General features: G+C 49.2%; 1 protein-coding gene across 1 annotated transcript in view; it reads right to left on the bottom strand.

The window, feature by feature from the left end:
* EGLN1 (egl-9 family hypoxia inducible factor 1) overlaps positions 1-21,404 on the bottom strand; it is a 467,219-nt gene that overhangs the window by 209,066 nt on the left and 236,749 nt on the right. Inside the window, exon 3 of the mRNA XM_069606938.1 lies at positions 17,784-17,920. Within this exon, the coding sequence (XP_069463039.1) occupies positions 17,784-17,920 (137 nt within the window). The remainder of the gene's footprint in view (positions 1-17,783; positions 17,921-21,404) is intronic.

Below are 21,404 nucleotides of genomic sequence, written 5' to 3'. Positions count from 1 at the left end.
ATCCACTTGAGGGGTTCCCCAAAGGGGGAAGATCTCCTGAAGTACTTCCTGAGCTAGTTCCCACTCGTGGGAGTCTGTGCCCTGCCTGCTCAGAGCGTCCGCTGTCAAGTTCTTCTCTCCGGCTAGGTGAACTGCCCATAGAAAGATTCCTTCTTGAATTGTCCAAAACCAGGGCTGCATTGCCTCTCTGCACAGTGGCAGTGATCCTACGCCTCCTCTTTTGTTGAGGTAGTGCATGGCCACTGTGTTGTCCGTCATTATCAGGACATTTTTCCCCTGTACAGATGGCAGAAAAGCCTTCAGCGCTAGTCTGATTGCTCTCAGCTCTAACAGGTTGATATGTAGTCTGGACTCCGATGGAGACCAACGACTGCTGATGGTCAAGTCGTTGGTATGGGCTCGCCCACCCGTGAGTGAGGGATCTGTGACTACCGTTATCTCCGGCCATGGTTGCCAAAACCGTTCTCCCTTCAAGGTGTTTTTCTGGCTGGCCCACCACTGAAGGTCTCGAGCCACCTTGTCCGGAACCTGAAGGAGGTCTGTCATTCTCCCTGAGAATTGCGACCACGGAGTTCTCAGTGCCCACTGAAGAGATCTCATTCTCAGGCGAGCCTCTGGCACAAGGAAGATGCAGGATGCCATGAGGCCTAGCAACCTCAAAAAGTCGAAGTCTGGGAGACGTTGGGCATTTTGAAACTTGGTGACCATCTGCAGAATATCTTGAGCCCTCACCTCTGGTGGCGAGGCTCTTCCCAGGGAAGTGTCCAGGACCGCTCCAATGAACTGGAGCTTCTGTGATGGTATCATCTGGGACTTCTTTAAATTGAGGGAGAAGCCCAGTTTGTGAAGGAAGTGGCAGACATCATCTAGCTGAATCTGAGCTTGTTCCGGAGATACAGCTCTGATCAGCCAATCGTCCAGGTAGGGGTAGACGTGAATCCCTTCCCTCCTTAGACTTGCAGCCACTACCGACATTAGCTTGGTGAAGACCCTCGGGCGGAGGTCAGCCCAAATGGCAGAACTCGAAATTGATAATGAGAGTCGCCAATTGCGAACCTCAGGTATTTCTTGTGTTTGAGATGGATTGGCACATGGAAATAAGCATCCTGAAGGTCCAGAGATACCAGCCAGTCCTGGAGCTGGAGGGCCTGAAGGATCTGAGAGAGAGTTACCATCTTGAACTTGTCCTTCCTGAGGAACTTGTTCAATTCTCATAAGTCTGAGATAGGTCTCAGTCCTCCATCTTTCTTCGGTATGAGAAAGTAGGGTGAGTACCAGCCCTTGTTCCTCTCCGCTACAGGTACCGGTTCTATGGCACCTTTCTCTAGCAGGTCTACAATTTCCTGCAAGAGGAGCGGATCTGGAACTTTCAGAGAGCTGTTCCCCGGTGGATGACCCTGAGGGATGCATAGAAAAGGCAGGCAGTAACCTTGGACAACTGTCTCCAATGCCCAAGCATATGACGTGATAGCCTGCCCTTCCGTCAGATGTTGAGTTAACCTGCCCCCTACTGGTGTCTTGTGAGGAGAGAGTGGTTTGGAGGCGGCTAATGCAGATGCCGAAGGTAAAGAGGCACCTGCTGCGGCTTTTGTATTTTTAGCCTGCCCACCTCGGGTTAATTTTTTCTGACCCCTTTGAACCGGCTGTCCTCTGCCTCTTCCGAATGCGGGATAGAAGCGAAAGGACTTACCTCTCCAAAAGGTTCCTGAGGAGCGATATGGTGTGACAGATTGCAGCTCCCAGGGATTTTGCTGCTGCTTTTGATGTTTGAAGCTTTTCTAAACTGTCATCTGCCTTCTTACCAAACAAGAAAGAGCCGTCAAAGGGCATATTCAAGAGTCTGCTTTGCACATCTGGAGCAAAACCAGACTTCCGCAACCAAGCAAATCTCCCGGTTGTTGTACTTGCCGACATGCCCCTGCTGATGCTGTCAGCAGAATCGATGCCAGTTTGAAGGGATTCGCACATTGCGTCTTTACCATCCTTAATGTTTAGAAACGCTTCCCTTTCTTCTCCCTCCGTGAGGCAGTCAGCCGCTGATGAAGCACACTCCCAAAGTGTGTGGCTGAACCTTGCGAGCGTACAAGTAGCATTGATGGATTTCAACGCCATGCTACATGCAGAAAATACTTTTTTGGCCCTAGAGTCATATCTCTTGTCATCCCTGTCCTGTGGAACAGTAGGGTAAGCCGATTTACTACCTGATGAAGTTGCTGCCTGCACAACCAGACTCTCCGGAGTTGGGTGTCTGGATAAATATTCAGGGTCAGCAGTAGACACCCTATACTTGGCTGATAATCTTTTGTTCCACCGCCGGGATAACCTCAGGGGTTTCCCCGTTTGACAATATCTGCCTTTGTAATGCCGCATGAAATGGCACCACAGGATCCTCCTGTGGACCTTTAACCAAAAATGTCTGTGAGGTCGTCTTGCTGAAAAGCAGGTGAGGGTGTAGACACCCCATAAACTCCATTATCCTTGCCATCAAGGTCCTATAAGGGGTTTCGGCATGTTCCCCTGGGTCGGGTTTGGCAAATTCCACTTCTGGGGAAGTGTCCAACCCACTTGCTTCATGTAAGGATTCTTGGAGGTCCTTAAACGTACTTTCCTCAGAGGTAATTTCCTCTGGTAAAGGAGTTGCAGATCCCTGCAACTCAAAAGGGTCTCTCCTGATCCGAATTCTTCCCTTCTTCATAAATAGATGCTAAGGCTCTGGAATGATCAGATCTTGGAAATGGTAGAAATCCCATTTCCAGAGCAGAAGGGGCCAAATTCATCATAATTGGCTGAGAAAACGTCGACGCGGACGTTAAAGGCTTCCAAGCCATCGAAAAAGGCGTCGAGAAAGTTGGTAGAGGCCTCGAGGAACTCTAGAGTATCGGAATTCTACTCGAGGTTGTCTACGACATTCTCGTGATCGAGGCTCTGGGCATGGCCACTGGCTGTGGGGTGGCCGTGGGTTTGTCCTTTCTCAGCGTTGATGTCTGCGTCGAATCGACTGATCTGTGCGTCGAAGAACCCTTTGATAATGGCGTCGAAGATGCAGATCTATGCGTCGAAGGGATTTTCGACGACGGTGTCGAAGACGTGACCTTGCCTTTACTCGAGGGTTTGTGACGCTCTCGAGTAGCTTCTTTCGCCGGGTGCTGCGAGTCGCGGCGGTTTGATTTTTCGGGTCTTTCACCCAGGGTATCACCCTCAGCAGTCTTCGAGGCCGCTTTCTCGAAGATGCTAAGCATCTTTTTCCTGAATTCCTCCCACTCAGCCTGAGAGCTCTGTTTTGTGGGGCAGGAGACCCTTTTCGGGAAAACGGAAGACGAGGAAGGGGATCTTCGACGTCTCTTTTTTGAATGCTTAGATCTTGAAGAGTGATGGGAACTGCTTCGAGACCTAGAACGAGAATGTCTTTTGTGATGGCGAGGAGACGAATGTCTCGACTTCGCCGAGGAAACTTTCGAAGAAGTTTTAACTGCCTTACCTCTCTCGAGCTTCCCCTTCCGCTCCTTCAAGGCTTTCGCCGTCATGGACATGCAGTCCTCGCACTCCAAACAATGGTGCTCGACTCCCAGGCACCACAAACAGATCCTGTGAGGATCCGTCAACGACATTTTCTTTGACAGTCTCGACTTTTTTGAAGCCGGAGCGTGGAGTCGTCGGTTCGGATGAGGAAGCCATCGAGTACAGGTCGTATTCGAGGAATAATGAAGTATATTTGACTGAAGAACTGAGCAACGATATTCCGAGGCCCCACGAAGTGCTGAAAAACTGAACTGAGCAACGGACGCTGCGTGAGTCTATTTATATGCGTGATGACGTCGGCGCCGATACGGAGGCTGTCGAGGGACATCGGCTGGAGGGACGATGACGCGCAGCGCCCTCTACTGAAAAAAATGTGCGAGGCCAGCAAGCTGGAGATGATCTATCAAAGATGAGGAATACTTAGGAGGACAATCCCTTTGAAATGGAGTTACAGGTAAGAAACTACTCCCTTCTATAGCATTGGATCTTTCATGTATTCACATGCTGTGAATAGATTACATACTATGTTTGGTGTGCTTTCTTCCACAGCACCAATTGTGGCGCCGGTTTTGACCAACATTTAAAGTACCAGTTGGAAATCCATTCCTACCCTTTTCCATGGACCAGCCCCACCTGGAGTACAATAATACAAGGTATCCCTGAGGTCTATTGCTATTCCTTTGGGTCCCTCTTCTTTGCACATTTTACACTGCATACTCTATATTCTCTCTCTCTATATATATATATATATATATATATATATATATATATATATATATATATATATATATATATATATATATATATATATATATATATATATATATATATATATATATATATATATATATATATATATATATATATATATATATATATATATATATATATATATATATATATATATATATATATATATATATATATATATATAATACATTACTCACCGTAATCGTATTTCTGATGCTTGTATCTGCTTAGATTCACATGCTGTGCATAGGCCGACATCTAGTGGAAGCTGCGGAGTATTACAGTTTGTTTTTCGAAAGTCGAAAATGGGCGTCGACACAGGCGTGCCAGTAATACTATCCCTAGTGTGACGTCCACTGTACCCAAGATCCCTCACGCGTGTAGGATCCTCAGATTGTATTTTTTCTGACATGAGGAAGCATGAGGAGTAGCGTGAGTACAGATAATCCAAGCAGATAGACAGAAAGGTAAGACTACAAGTAATCATGCGCCTTCTCTCGGAGGGGAGGAAGGGTGGGTCGCATGTGAATCTAAGCAGATACAAGCATCAGAAATACGATTACGGTGAGTAATGTATCCCTTCTGAGGCTTGTGGAATCTGCTTAGATCACATGCTGTGCATAGATTAGCGAGCAGTACCAGAGGAAGGAGGTGGGATGTGAGAAGGGTCATGAGCAAACAGGTGTCTTAGAACCGCTTGTCCCACTTGTGTATCTGTCTTGGAATGAGTGTCAATGCAGTAATGCTGAGTAAAAGTGTGAATAGAGCTCCAAGTAGCTGCTTTGCAAATGGTGTCGAGGGGAACATTTGCAATGAAAGCCAGAGTGGCACCAATGCCTCTAGTAGAGTGGGCCCTTGGCGTAAAAGGCAGAGTCTTTTCAGAAAGAGAGTAACACAGCTGTATACAGTTGATAATCCACTTCGAGATAGCGCCCTTAGAGACGCGATCCCCCTCTCTGCCTGTAGCTACGGAGACAAACAGTTGATCTGTTTTCCTTAGCGGTCTGGTTTTATTTACATAGTATAGGACCGCCCTACGCACATCTAGGGTGTGTAGTTTCACCTCAGCCGAGCTTTGCGGGTTTTGGAAGAAAGCCGGAAGCTCGATGGACTGGTTTACATGGAACTTGGATATGAATTTAGGTGAGAACCTAGGGTGTGTGCGTAAAACCAGTTTGTCCTTGTGGATAGTAAAGAAAGGATCCTGCACTGACAGAGCCTGAATTTCACTGACCCTTCTTATGGAGGTAATGGCTACTAAGAAGGCAGTTTTATAAGTCAGGTGTTTGAGACTACTTTTATGCATGGGTTCGAATGGGGGTCCCATGAGCTTAGCTAGCACCACGTTGAGGTCCCATCCTGGCGGTGGGTTCGAAATAGGAGGGTGAAGTCTCTTTACTCCTTCCATGAAGGCTTTAACCACTGGTACTTTCCACCACGAGACCTTGTTATGGGATGTGGTGTAAGCCGAGAGGGCTGCCAGGTGTACTTTCAGCGAGTTAAAAACCAACCCTGCATCCAGCAGGTGGAGCATGTATGTCACAACGTTGGAAGGAGTGCAATCAACCGGGTTGATCTGTTTATTCTGGCACCAGATAACGAATCTTTTCCACTTATCAAAGTAACAGTGCCTTGTATTTGGTTTCCTGGACTCCTTTAGAATGTCCATACACCTCTGTGGTAATTTGAGATGTCCAAACTCTATGACTTCAGGAGCCATGCTGCTAGGTTCATAGAGTTGGGTTCCTGATGCACTGTTTGACCCTGTTGCTGGGACAGTAGGTTGTACCAGGCTGGGAGTCTGATGGGCTCGCACACCGACATCCTGCGTAGGTGTGGAAACCATGGTTGTCTCGCCCACATGGGAGCAACTAGGATGAGCGTCATCGATTCCTTGTTCATCTTGTACACCACCTTCCTGATGAGGAGTTGGTGGAAAAGCGTACGCAAACATCCCTGACCAGTTCATCCACAGGGCATTCCCTTGGGAGTCCGGCTGGGGGAACCTGGATGCAAATCCTGGGCATGGTTTGTTTTCGCTTGTGGCGAATAGGTCTATAGTGGGGAAACCCCACTGAGAGAAGAGATCTTCTACTACGTCTCTGTGAAGGACCCATTCGTGTTCTTCTGGGAGGGAGTCTCTGCTTAGAGCATCCGCTAGGGAATTGAGCTCCCCTGGAACATGTTGCGATGACAGGAAGATGTTCCGTCTGAGTGCCCATATCCATATTTTCTGGGCAAGCTTGGACAGATTTGGCGAACGAGTCCCCCCTTGCTTGTTCAGATAGAACATGGCTGTCGTGCTGTCCGTCCTGATCTGCACCGACAAGTTCAGTAGATGGGGCTCGAACGCCTTTAGCGCTCGGAATACTGCCAGAAGCTCTAGCAGATTGATGTGGTTCTTGGCTACTGAGTGAGACCAGAGACCCTGAGCTGTGTGGTGGAGATGGTGAGCTCCCCACCCAGTCAGGCATGCATCTGTAGTCACCACGGCTTGTACTTCGGGATCGTAAAAGGGTTTCCCCTTTGCGAGATTCTCTCTTGTCCACCAGTGTAGGCTCTGTACGAGTGTTGGCGAAACGACCACTAGATCGTCCCACTGACCACTTGCCTGAGACCACTGTTTCGCCAACCATTCCTGCATGGGACGCATGCGCAGACGCGCGTGGGGGACCAGGTAAATGCATGACGCCATCATGCCCAGTAACCGCATAGCTTTGCGTACTGTTATCTGTTGACCTGACTGATAATGCGGAATTTGCAGAAGTATATTCCGAATTCTCTCTTCCGAAGGGAAGGTCAATCCTTTCTGAGTATCTAGGATAGCTCCTAGAAACTGTTTTGAGGTGCTTGGCACCAGACTTGACTTTTTCTCGTTGATAGAGAAGCCTAATTCGTGGAGGAGGTCGATAGTCCTCTGAATGTTTGACCTGCAAATTCCTGGGGTTTCCCCCGTTATGAGCCAGTCGTCCAGATAAGGGTACACCGGGATTGCCTCCTTGCGTAGGTGTGCAGCCGCCACCGCCAGTACCTTGGTGAATACCCTTGGTGCTGAAGCTATCCCGAAGGGCAGTACCTTGAATTGGTAGTGGCGACTGTCCACCTTGAAGCGCAAGTACTTTCTGTGCGCTGGGAGCATGGAAATATGAAAATAAGCATCTTTCATATCCAAGGTTGCCATGTAATCCCCCTTTTTTAGGAGGGGGATTACCTCTTGTAGCGTGGTCATACGGAATTTTTGGGGCTTGACATACTTGTTGGCAGGCCGTAAGTCCAATACTGGGCGCATTGTCAAATCTTTCTTTGGCACAAGGAAGTAAGTTGAATAGATACCCTTGTTTACCTGGTGTCCTGGGACGAGTTCTATCGCGTCCTTTTCTAGCAGAATGGCGATCTCCTCGAGAAGGATCCTTTGATGCTCTAGGGAGTGCACTCTTTGTCGTGGAGGATGGTTCCGGGGACGCTGCAGTAGTTCTATACAATATCCTGCGGATACTGTTGACAGCACCCATCTGTCTGAGGTGATCCCTTCCCAAGCCTGGGTGAAGGTGGAAATGCGTCCCCCTACTGGGGTTGCGTGACAAGGGACCCTGAACTGAGCGTCACTGTTTTGGTGGAGGCGTGCCACCTCCCTTGTTGGGGCTGCCTCTGCCTCTTCCACGACCTCTCTTGTTACCCCTGCCGTAACTCTGGGTAGACTGCTGGTTGTTATTCCATTGTGTACCCTGTCCCTGGGCATAGTTGCCTCTTTGTGAATTTTGGCCGCGTGGGCGACGAAAATTACTGTTCCCCCTCTGGTTAGGGGGTTTGTTGGTAAACTGGCCAAGGGATTTGAGAGTCTCATATTCATCTTTGGCATTTTTAAGTGCGTCTTCGACCGCTTTCCCAAACAATAGGTCGGGTTCCACTGGCTTGTCTATTAAAGAAGCCTGGGTTTCTGTCTTGAATCCCGACTGCCGTAACCACGCATGTCTCTTGATAACAGTACCTTCTGCTATCAATCTCCCTGCGTTGTCAGCGGCGTCGAAAGTTGCTTTTAAAATGCAACCAGACACGGCTCTCCCCTCTGCCGAGATCCGAGCCAGCTGGCCCTTTAACGGTTCTGGAGCAGAGGCAATGAGCGCCGCGACTTCTTCCCATTGATGGCAGTTGTAACTAGCCAACAGGGTGGTGGAATTCGCAATCCTTGCTTGGTAGGCGGACGTTGAGGCTACCTTCCTGCCAAACCCGTAAAGTTTTTTGCTCTCCTTGTCGGGAGGAGCTTCTGATGAAGATAAGGGCGTGCCAGCCCTTTTTCTAGTGTTGGTAACCACTAGGGAATCTGGTTTAAGATGTCCCCTTATATACAGAGGGTCAGACTGGGCTGCCCGGAAAATCTTTTCAATTCTGGGGTTGACAGCTCTGGTGAGGTTAGGATTCACCAGGGAAGGATCTATTCTTCGTTGGATGGATTTGAGGATAGGGATGGTCTGAGCGACCGGTCTCCTCTCTCCTACAAACTCCTCCGCGAAGTCCCTTTCCTCCTGTACACCGTGGGTGTCGATGTGGAAATGTTCCGCTGCTCGAGCGAGAACCTCGTTAAGGAGGGGCTGGTTATCAACTGGAGAGTCGGTAACTGGGGCTTCGCTTTGTACTGGGGAATCTACTCTGTAAATTTCCTGCTCATCTTCTCCCTCCTCCAGGTCCTCATCCTCTGCATAGTAATCTGTCCCGGTTTGTTCTTCCATAATTTCAAACTCCTGGTCCTCTTCAGGGAAAACTTGTCCCTGGTAACTGGGGAGTGGAGTAGAATATGGAGTGGAGTAAGGCTGAACCTCGAAGGGTTCAGGTCTTTCGACCCGGGGCTTTTTACTTAGCGGGATAGGATCGGAGGAGCCTGAGGGTGTGGCCCCTTGAGGGTTATATGAAAGAAAATGTTCTGGGTTCTTATCATAAAAATCAGCCAAGGAAGACATCCTAGACATAACCCTGTCTATGTCTTCACTGGACCATTCCCTGGAACAGGGTATTACTTTAGTAGGTGATGATTTATGGGACTTTTCAAGGGTAGACTTGTGTTTGCTTGTCTGCCTAGGGTAAGAGGATGGCTTTACAGGAGTGGAAGGCTGTGCTTTCCGCTGTTTCCCCCCCTCCCTGTGCGTGGAAAAATGTTTTCCCTGTCCCTTGGAGGCCCCAGAGACTTTTGACGCCTGGCGCCGAGGGTCTGGAGAGGTATCTGTGTGCTTCGGGCGTGGGGCCTCACTGGTGTTAACCGCGGTCTCGGTATCTTGGAGCGCGGCCTGGGGGTGGAAGTCGTCTTCGTCTCCCGACGATCGAACTTCCGTTAATGTGTGTAGCGAGGCACTCTTGGCAAGAGTGGATGATTGCCTTGCGTCGTGAGGTGATCTCGATCGAGAGCGCCCAGAGGACACCGAGTCGGACCGTTCTTTTTGTGGCTCTTTCCGGGAAGTCGACGTCGTCGAGGTCCGGTTGGTCTTAGTGTGTTTAGTGTGTGTTAGGTGTGTAGCGCTTGCGTCGCCGGGGGTCTTCCCCATAGCCGCCCTGCCGGACGACCTTCCGAGGTCGGGGACCTGCGCTCGCCGGCTGTCTTTCGACGCCATAATGCCCTCGCCGTCCGAAAGTACGGCGTCGCTGCCATCGCTGAAGGCGCCCTCCGCTGCCATGGCCTCCTGCCTGGCGTGGTGGGCCCAACGCTTTGTCGAACGGTCCTTAAGTGTCTTAGGTTTAAACCTACTACACGCTCTGCAGTTCGCTTCGGGGTGATCCCTCGGCAAGCAGAGATTGCACGTGGCGTGCCTGTCGACCCAAGGGTATTTGCGATTGCACTTGGGGCAGAATTGAAAAGGGGTACCCTCCATACGCACCTTAAGGCAGCGGGCTGCTAAGTGTAGGAATATATAAAATGTAACTATATATCAAGAGTGAAGAGTATGTAACACCCCCCACTCTCCCTACTTGTAAGGGCCGAGGCCAGCGGCCTACTAGGCCCGGGCCGAGGCCAGCGGCCTTCCGAGGCCCAGATCCGTCGTGCAGCAGTCGACGGTCGATGACTTCTCCAGCCGTCGTCGAGGTCGAGGGTCGAGGTTGGGAAGGGAATGAATAAGAATTATAATTATAATAACAGCAAAAGTATGGCTAAGGCCAGGGAACTCCGCAAGATGCTTCCGACCAGTATGGCGGAAAAAAACAATCTGAGGATCCTACACGCGTGAGGGATCTTGGGTACAGTGGACGTCACACTAGGGATAGTATTACTGGCACGCCTGTGTCGACGCCCATTTTCGACTTTCGAAAAACAAACTGTAATACTCCGCAGCTTCCACTAGATGTCGGCCTATGCACAGCATGTGATCTAAGCAGATTCCACAAGCCTCAGAAATATATATATATTTTTCTCCTCCCTACCACTCCGGGGCGTGTCTCCCTTCGACTGGATCTCCCACCCTTACACTCGCTCCACCCTATCTGTGGTGCCGCCATAGTGCCGCGTTCCTACTTTGTGCAGGGGTTTTGCGCGCACTTCTAACTTCATCTTAACAGTGAGTCTGCTGTCTCCTACATAAGCTTCCACTCAGTTCCATTAGCTTAACCTTTCCCTCAGTTACTTTCCCCTTGATTACTCTGCACCTAACCACCGACTTTGGTGTTTACCATTATTTATTTTCAACAGTCACATAAAATTCTTTTTGATCCAGAGTATAGGCAGTCGTACTTATCCACCTGTAATGTACTTGCAGTAAGCTTTCATGGCCTCTCTGCTCTGCAGCCCACCGTTCTTGTTTTAATTTTGTTTATACAGTTGGCGAGCCTAGAACCAATAACCAGGTTCACTCTCTTCTCAAAACCAGGCAGCACCGTTATACCATGCAAGAAGGTTAATAAAGGTTAATAAACTGGAAAAGTAGCTCCCACGGACTCCACCCAGTCTTCTTTAAATCTGTACTGGGCGAGTGTTCCGCATGTTAAAAAGACAGCAACCCTTGAACTTTGATATTCCTTTGAAATTGTCCCAACAGAAGCTTGTATGTATAATCTATGTCCCCTCTATTTCTGCCCCCTTTAGGGTGATTTTACCAAATTACTCCAATCCTGCCCTGAGGAAGGCCTCTACGGCAGATAAACATGCGAATTTAGCGAATTTAATATTTTTTCTCTACACCTACCAGGGTAATTTTTAATACACCCTGGAAGGCCCCGTGCTGTAGGAACAATTGGTATCCTGCAAGGATTGTTTTATTCTGCTCATTAAATGCTCCTGAACAATCCACGTTTGTGATTTGATGAACATGTTGTTCTTTTGTACTCTATGTATTCATGATAAATGGTGTTTTATGTCTTTCTTCACTTTTTTCAATTGCTTTTATTCAATTTGTCAAAAGTATAAAAAATTCAGATCTATTAAAAAACTGTGCTTTCAACAATAAATGTATTGTCAGCATACTCTAGACTTCTTTGGTTTACTCTTAGTGACTGGCTTTTGCAAGCACTAGCCTCAAATTAATATGGAGATTTAATTCAAATTTTTGACAGAATTTAGGACTGTCTACAGTGTGGGTACCCTTTTGTCGGTTCTGTTTAAGCAGTATATCTTGCCCCCACTCAAGCTCTCACACAGGGGCACCCCTATTGTTTGTTATATAGTGAATAGATTACATAGCAGTATGACCAACTCTTGGAGGTGCATGACAGGAAAACCAACCCCATACCCCCAGGCCATAACCACGAACATACCGATTAACATTGAACAACATGCATGATAACAAAACCAGCAAGTGATCAGAGTAAAAACAAACCCCGGAAGCTGCGGGGCTTACCTTCTTGAAACAGGCATTGCAGAGCCGCCCGTCCCACCTGCACATGTTTCTGACCCAGACAGTGTCTAGTGAAGGTATCCGGCACTGCCCAAGAAGCCGCCTGGCAAATGTCAATGAGCGGGATTCCAGCCAAGAGCGCCGCCGCTGCGGACCTTGTAGAATGGGCTTTAGGATTGCCCCTCAAGGGCTTCCCAGCCTTTTCGTGACAAAATGAAATTGTAGACGAGACCCAACAAGAAAGTCCTTGCTTGGAAATGGATCGTCCCTTGCTGGAGGGACCAAACACCACAATGAGCTGTTTCGACTGCCTGAAGTCCTGAGTACGGGCCAGACAAAACTTCAGCACCCTCTTGACGTCCAGGGAATGCAGGGCTCTTTCCGCCGGCATGGTCGCCTTAGCGAAGAACGAGGGCAAGGCAATTGTAGCAGGTTTGTGAAATGTCAAAGGCACTTTTGGTATGAAGTGCGGATTAGTAGACAGGAGAACCTTATCTCTCATGAACCGCAGGTACAGTGACCAGCACCTGAAGCACTAAAATCCTTCTGGCAGATGTGATTGCCACTAGAACTGCGACTTTCCACAAGAGGAACTTCAAGGTCGCCGTCGACATGGGCTCAAACGGCGGTTTCATGAGAGCAGCGAGAGCCACATTGAGACTCGATACCGGCGCAAACCTTTTCTCTGGGGGAAATGTCAGAAAAAGTCTCTTCAGAAAATGCTTAACCAATCTGTCACTAAACAGAGGAGTAGCATGACACTGTATGGTGAAACTGGAAACGGCCGCTAAATGTACCTCGACTACCTGGGCCGGTGAAACCTCCAATGGCCGCACTCCCGGCTGCTGTTCACACCAGGCACAGAATCTCATCCATTTTCTACCTTAAGAGATATTAGTGGAAGGTGCCCTTGCCGCCTCCAGGATCCGACGGCACTCCTGTCAAATACCTAGATGACCGTACTCCGAGTGGTCAGGAGCCATACAGCCAGGCTGGGAGATGCTGGATCATGATGCCACACTCTTCCCTTCGTCCTGCGATAGCAGATCCTGTTCCGCACCCAGACGAAGCCGCTCTTCCACCACTAGATGAAGGAGATCAGAGAACCACATCTGTCTCAGCCAGAATGGGGTGACTAAGATCACTCCGCACGGGTATTTGCGCACCCACTGGATTGTCCGCCGAACCAGCGGAAACAGAGGGAACGCATACCTGAAGAGGCCCGTCCATGGGAACGAGAATGTGTCTCCTTTTGACTCTGACTGAGCCACTCTGCTGGCAAACAATGGGCACTATTTGTTCTTTGGCATGGCAAACAAGTCGAGAGGGGGGGGGAGGGATCCCCCCACATCTTGAAGATCTTCGTCACCTGCTCCTTCAGCATCCACTCATGCAACTGCTCCCCATGTCTGCTGAGCGTCTGCCTGCACATTCTGGACCGCGGACAGATGGTAAGCTGTAATGTGCATTCCCTGAGCAATGGCCCAATGCCACACCTCCTGAGCCTCTCTGGACAGGAGCCGAGAATGCGTGCCCCCCGCTTCCTTAAATAGAACATTGTGGTGGTATTGTCCGTCAACACTCGAACCACTGCGCCTTGGATGCGAGGTAGAAGGGATTTCAGGGCCCAGTGCACTGCTCTCAACTCAAGTACATTGATGTGCAACAACGCCTCCTCACAAGACCACAGGCCATGGACCTGTGACTGGTTGAGGTCCGCCCCCCAACCCACCTAGGAGGCGTCCGCCACTATCGTGAACTGAAAATCTGGTTCCAGCAGGGGCATGCCCCGTACAAGATTGTCTGTGTATGTCCACCATCTCAGGTCTTCCACCAGTCCCTAGGAGATGACCACCTTGTCCGATCATAACCCACGACTCTGCGACCAACTGTCTGCGAGAAATTCCTGCACCAGTCACTTGTTCATGGAACCGTTTCGGGTAAGCAACGACATGTAACTGCGGACCGAGACCACAGTTCCTTGGCCCCATTCGGCCGCTCTGGACTGCAACTTCACTACTCTCTCGTCCAAAGGCTTCACCAGATTGTCCTGCGTGAGAAACTGAGCACCAATAAAAGACAATTCCCTGGATGGCATCAGAAAAGATTTTGCAAAGTGCAACCAGCCGTTGTAACAGGTTCATTAACGCCTGGAGACACTCCAATGCCCTTTCCGGCGACAGCCCCTGTACCAACCAGTCATCCAGATATGGGTACACATGATGCCTCCCCCTGCGGAGAAAGGCAGCGACTGGAGCTAGGCATTTTGTGAACGTTCTGGGCGCAGACTTCAGCCCAAACGGGAGGACACAGAATTGGTAATGATCATCCCTAACCAGAAAGCGCAGGAACTTGCGATGGTTTGGCCTCATCGGGATGTGGAAGTAAGCATCCTCCAAATCCAACAACGCCAGGAACTCTCTCGGCTGCACCGCCCTGATCACATCCTGCAGCGTAAGCATCTTGAACTTCAGGCATTGCAGGACTTCTTGTACTGCGCCTGATAGTCTTTGCTTTTCTGTGCTGACTGGAACGAGCGGCTGAAGCCTTGGGAAGAGTAACCAGGGCGACTGTACCCTTTGTCGTGGGAAGCAGCAAATCTGGCATTACCAGGAGGCCCCTCGAAACGCCCGGAAGGGGTGAAAAGAACGGCACGTTTGCAGAGCCCCTAGGGACTAGGTCTCAGTGTCTTCATTCCCTTGAGCGCCTCATTGAATTTGCTAAAGAGCTGCTCCCCCCTCACAGGGCATATCTACTACTTTATGCAGGACCTCTGGACGAAAGTCAGTGCAGCGCAGCCACGCCTGCCTCTGGAGAACACCACAATTATATATTTGCTTGAAGCCGACTCCGCCAAGTCCAATGCAATGTTGATTCTGTGGTTGGAGGCCTTCTCCCCCTCTCGAATCAGCAGCATAGCCTCTTTGCGTTGTGGTTCCGTGAGATGTTCCAAGAGCGGGGCCAACCAGTGCCACATCTCCCTTTCATACCTGGCCAAGGAATTAGTTGCCTTCACTGTCATAGCGCCCACTGCGGGGACTTTCTTACCGAAAGCATTTTGTTTTCTGGCCTGACTGTCTGGGGGCGTAACACTTCCGACTAGCCGCCGCCAAAACCACAGATTCCGGCATGGGCCGAGACATGAGGCACTTGGGGGTCGATTCAGGTGCCTTAAACATCTTCTCAAGCCACTCCTTCACGGCTGGTTCCGAAAAAGGATGGTGCATCGTGCCACACATGGTGCAAAATGTTACTGAAGAGAAAACAGTCTTTCCGCTCCTCCTTCGGAGCAAGGCCAAATTCTTGGCACGCCTTCCCCATCATAGGGTGAAATGCCCCAATATCATCCCGCGGAGACGGCTGAGCTGGGCTACTAGGCGGTTACATCTCCAGGTCTGTATCCCATGTATGGTCTCTCCTGGGCGACGAGGACACCGTTGACAGGGTGTCACGAGGCCTGCTTTCCGGATCCAACTCAAGCAGCTCCCCCTCCTCTGGATGGTTTTGTGGCAGGCCCAACCCCGACGGCAATGGCAGCCACACAGGATGGCAAATTCCTGGGAGACTCGGGCGAGGGGCAACAGGCACACTACGCACCACTGGAGCCACTCGAAGTCGTGCATCCAATTGTCCCAACAGCGACTGGATCGTACTTAACACCTGCATGGACAGCAGAGAGTGAGGGTTCACCAACAGGTACAGGGGCGTCCCAGCCCCACTCGACGTAGACGGGCCTGCCTCCCGCAAACCCAGCGCCGATGGATGGAAACCTGGTTCATGCTCCTCCTCCAGACCAGAGGACACTGAATATGAAGCCAGATCCTGTTGAAGAATGTCCACCGGGAGCAACGGCACAAAGCCGGCCCCAGTCTCCCACGGATCTCCCATCAGTAACAAACCATCATCCGCCTCCAGCTGCGCCGTCGACAGCAATTGCGGGCCACTGACAGTCACAGCCGTAGACGGAGCTGACGACACCCCCAGTCGACGAAGGGAGTGAGGATTGCACCACAATCCTCAATGACTGAACCCCAGTCGACAACCTCGTCGGCGGCGGCACCAAGGCCTCCACAGGCCTGGCCTTCTCCCGTGATGCAAGCGGCGTGTTTGAAGTACGGAATGGTGTTTGGACAAGTCTCGGCTGGAAGAGGACATATGCCGGTCCTTAGACGAAGAGTGCTTCGAAGAGGACTCCCTCACCTTCTCCACCGCTGCCGACTTCTGCGCCGACTTCTCGGGCCTATCACTCGCCCTTTGGACTTGTCCGGTCTCACCGACTTGGACAGCGAAGAGCTACTAGCACCTTTGGACCGATGCGACCTGGATTCAGAGGAAGAAACTTTTCCCCACCTACTTGCATTGCTTCTTGGCAGGGGGTTCCGCGGACACTGCCCTCCACTGCGTAGACGCGCTCACCGCCGGAGCCGAAGACTTGCTCCTCCGAACCCGGGTAAGTGCCCTCATCGAGCCAACAAATCAGCCAGCGGTTGCGGTCTTTCAGCGTTTTCTGAGAAAACCCACGACAGATCTCAGAGGCATCCACCGAATGATTGGGGTAAAGACAATACAGGCAATCTGCATGGCTGAAACCCTCGAAGACCTTTAGGCCACAGGTTGCACAAGGCCTAAACAGTGATTTTTTTTTCTGGGCCACAGATGACATTATGGCCGAAGTACGAAAAGCATGTGTAGAACACGAAGAGTAGACACGAGGCAATCCCAACTGTTTGGAGACGATTGAAATCTGAAGGGAAGCCACGGAGGTATTTATACTGGACATCCTATTGGTGTAGCCTAAAGCACCCAAAAAGGACGTCGTTAGGACACTAAGGTGTCAAAGTTTCCATAGGAAAAGCTAGGTTCAAGTTACCGAGGTTTCCCAGCCTGATGACAGAAAATATTCACAGCATGTGAATCCATGAAAGATTCAATGATGGAGAACTAGCATAACCGCTAGATTGGCATACTGGGTTTTTATAATTTCTTACCATATCAGTATGTGTATGTACTTTATTATGTATTGTGAATTGTTCATGTCTTTGGTGATTAACTTTAGTAATAGTGATTTGCAATAGCTAATGCCGCGCAATAAAATGTGACTTCACACTGAGGTGGACATTCCTTGTAAGCTTCCAGTTTACACAATTCCAGTCCACTGTAACAACAAATCCCAAATCAGACCCACACTTCATTAAGAGCAAATTGCAGCTAGAGATATGCTGCTTATCCAGCGCAAACTCAAAAGACAACACAGGCGCCTACAACATAATGGCAAGCAATGTATGTAGGGTCAGGATTCACACTGAGATGATGCTTTCCCAATTTGCTGGGAGAAAACGTATACCTCTGTTTGTAAAAGGACACAAGAGCTTTTGCAATTATGCACTGAAAAACTGAATGAGTAGCCCAGTGCAACACAGTACAATAATACCAGCAAATATGAGCAATACAAGAATGAGGAGGGATTTAACATTGTATAGCAGTTTCCTAAAGACTATACCATATTCCTTAGGATATTTGTATCATATAAAGTGTTTATCTCCAGGGATACAATAAGCTTTCAAGGATGCTAACATTGCAATCACCACTGTGGCTTGGAAACAGTTATAGTTAACCATTTTTAATAATATGGCATAAACATTGCCCGAATTCCTCATGCACGCTGATCGTATTCACAAAGATGCATTTTAAAAGTAACCATACCTTGTTGCAAAAGCAGGCTGAACTTCATGAGGGTTGCGTCGGTCGGACCAGAAAAACAGCAGTCTATCAAACTTGGGTTCAATGTCAGCAAACTGTGCTTTGCCTTCGGGAAAGATTCGCAAAATGCCTCCATTCACCTAAGAACAACAACGAGATAATTAACAGAAAGTACAAACTATTATAGGCCACACACCTTCACACAGGTTTTAAAGTGCAGGAATGTGTACATGTGTGGGTTTTTAAATCAAGTGGTAAGCTGTGATTTGTTTTGTGCTCAGTCTCTGAAAATGAAGCCTTCAGCAGGCCTCAAACTTTGTACTCGTCACTAGCCATTGGCAAATAAGAAAATGTGTGCTTTGTGCATGTTGAGAACTGAGGGGAGGCCACTGATTGTATGCCTGGCTAGCAGCTTGGAACTTGAAATACTTACCCCCCTTTTCAGTCATGTCCTAAGAAACGGTTGGAGTTAGTGACCAGGTAGTAATGAAAGAGCTCATTCCCATTTCACTGCTGCACAGATTAGAGCACAAGAACCAAAACTGCATCGTTAGATATGACATGTTCCTTCAACATAGCCAGATCCACACCATCGTAAACTATATTGCAAACCCCAGTGATATTAAATAAGTCCAGCCACATATAATTAAAGCTGTTTTCAGGCCACTCTCAGATTGAAGAAGTCGAAAAATCAGACAGTAATATACTAAAGTCACACACTCAAAAGTACTTGACAGTATTCAAACTGGAAACTGCAAGGCTGCCCAGTGCTCTCCAGGGCCTTCTTCCAGCCACGCATATAAGACAACGTAACAACTCTAAAAAGGCACTCCAAGTTAACAATGACAACACCATAACTTTGCAGTTTGACACACATCTAGGAGATCATGATTATTATTTTTAACAAACCTGTTAATCAGTCAATTGTTACTCATACAAAAATTGACTTCAATCTTTCATGTTTGAATACAAAAATGACACCAACTAGAAAATGCGAGGGAAAATGAAATTAGAAAAATTCAGTTTGCATGTAGCAAGTGCATGCATTTCAATATTTTTAAAAAAAGATATTAAAAGTAATTTAATTGTAAGATGAAATCAAATATAAATGTAACTATTTAATTTGTTTTTTTAGATTTCTTTTTTTAAAGGTTCTACATTTTTAATTGAACCACAGACAAAAAAAAAATGATCTCTGTACAACTTAGCAGGAGAGCATCCCACTCTCCTGTGCTCAAGTACAGATTCAGATTGAGTGGCAATAAGGTTTAAGTCACTCACCTGTAACTATTGTTCTCCAGCATGGGTCTGGCATGGATTCACATGCTCGTGAATATTCCGTCGTCAGGCTGGGAATCCTCGGTAAAAGAAGAAGATTTTCACTTTCAAACTGTATTTCTCCCTTAAACCAATCACTGTCCCTGGGTCATACTGCACCCACCCAAAGACAGTCCTCTCCCTAAGCCCCTCCTCTGGCAGCCATCTTCAGATTTGGTAAGCACCTAAAGTGGCAGTATTAACCGAGAAGAGCCGCAGAGGGGTCGGCGGGAGTCATCACCTGGAGAGTTGCCCCCAGACAACACTACCAGACCATTCTCTACCATCAGGTAGCATTGTCCCTGGTCTGCAGCAGTCGCCCCTCATGTCTATTCTGCAGCTTCCTGCACACCTCCAATTATGCTTGAGAGGCCGACACAGGCATTTCCGTGAGCATAGGCAGGCCAGGCGCACCCACATTCAGATGCTACAGTTGGGGCGGGGGGGCGTTATTGGCCTCTCCCTGCTCTTGAGGCAGTCTGTGGGTTAGTGGGAGCAAGCCCCTGCCGCCGCTCACTTCCCCTGCTTCACCACAGCTCGGAGGCTAATCCAGAGCTTGTTGCCACCATCTACAGCCTCCAACAGCTCGCGGTCGGCTCTTCTGCCAGCTCCAGGCTGCACACTACTCCCTGGCACTCACCTGCCACAGCCATGCTTCTCCATTCAGCGGGCTTCACCGCCTCCCTTAGCTCCGCAGGGATTTTCTGGTTTTTTATTGATTTTCCCCTCCCTTCGCCTGGTCGCGCTCTGTGCAAGAGCGCGATATAAATAAAATATATCATACTCTGGCACCACAGGCCACCGCAGCCGCCACATTTAGGACACAGCGTGCTCGCATCTCAGCTGGGCACCCCATATACTGCCGCCTCCACTGCTGCCGTGACGATGAGCTGCCTGCTCTTCATGCCAGCAAATCTCTGCCAGCCGTGCTGCTAGAATTTACCAGGTTACTCACCGTAGTGACCACCTTACTCCTAGTCCATAGTCCCCTTTCCTCCATACTTGTGGGACATCTCTCCGTCCTGTGGGACGGGACCGGAGCACTTTGTAAAAAGCATCAAAATTTTTCCAAAAATGTGTCCTTCCTCTCTTTCCTGCGCGGGGCCCGGCACGCGGCCGTAACCCCGCCCACCTTGGCTCCGCCCCACGCATCGCCCCTCAGTCCTTTTCTTTTCCTGGTCAGAGACCCATTAACCAATACAGAGGAACCTTATTAGAGGGAACGGCGGGCGGGCGTATGGAGGAAAGGGGACTATGGACTAGGAGTAAGGTGGTCACTACGGTGAGTAACCTGGTAATACTCCTACGTCCCGTCCCCTTTCCTCCATACTTGTGGGAGATTCCCAAGCACTCCTTACAGGAACTACGGGTGGATGGAAATACCCCTTACTGAAAAAGGTTCTTCAGCACAGCCTGACCAAACTGAGCATCAGCTCTAAAACTCAGATCGAGGCAGTAATGCTTACAGAAAGCAGATGGAGAGGCCCAAGTAACTGCCCTAGCGATGGACTCGCAGGGAACATACTTCTGAAAAGCAACCGCAGCTGCCTTGCCACGCACCAGGTGTGCATGAATACCTTTAGGAGGTTTCAGCTTTTGGACAGTGAAAGACTCTGATACAGGCAGCAATCCACCTAGAAATAGTTGCCTTAGACGCCCGTTTGCCTTGAGGGATGCCGAAAGTCACAAAAAGTTAAGAACTTCTAAGCTCGGAAGTCCTATCCAGGTAGAACTTAAGAGCTCTTCGGACATCAAGACAATGTAGAACCCTCTCCGCCTCAGAGGCGGGGTTCGGAAAAAAGACAGATGGGGAGATCGATTAATTCAAATGGAATTCGGTCACCACCTTCGGCAGAAAAGCCAGATTCGTTCGAAGGACTACCTTGTCCTTGTGAAAGACCAAGAAAGGATGCTCCACCGACAACGCCTGGAGCTCACTCACTCTCCTTGCCGATGTGACGGCGACCAAAAAGGACACTTTCCAAGACAAGTACTTGAGGTCCACAGTAGCCATCGGCTCAAAGGGTTTATGGTCAGGACAACATTCAGGTCCCATGGCGGGTGTGGATTACGAACTGGAGGGTAAAGGCGTGTTAAACCAGCGAAATGCCTCTTTACCACTGGGTTAGCCAGCAAGTATGAACACTGATCCGTAGAGAGATAAGCAGAGACCTCTGACAGGCAAGTCCTGCATGACAGAACATGAACCCCTGACTCTGCTAGGGAGGACACGAAGGACAAAACCGCGTCAACCGTGGTCCCCCCTGGATCCATTTTCTTCTCTAGACACCAATGACAGAACCTGAG

Source organism: Ambystoma mexicanum, chromosome 4p, assembly GCF_040938575.1.
Source record: "Ambystoma mexicanum isolate Mex_15411 chromosome 4p, UKY_AmexF1_1, whole genome shotgun sequence".
Lineage (NCBI taxonomy): Eukaryota > Metazoa > Chordata > Amphibia > Caudata > Ambystomatidae > Ambystoma > Ambystoma mexicanum.
Note: the sequence above shows the minus strand (reverse complement) of the source record. Positions and strands in the feature narration are given on the sequence as shown.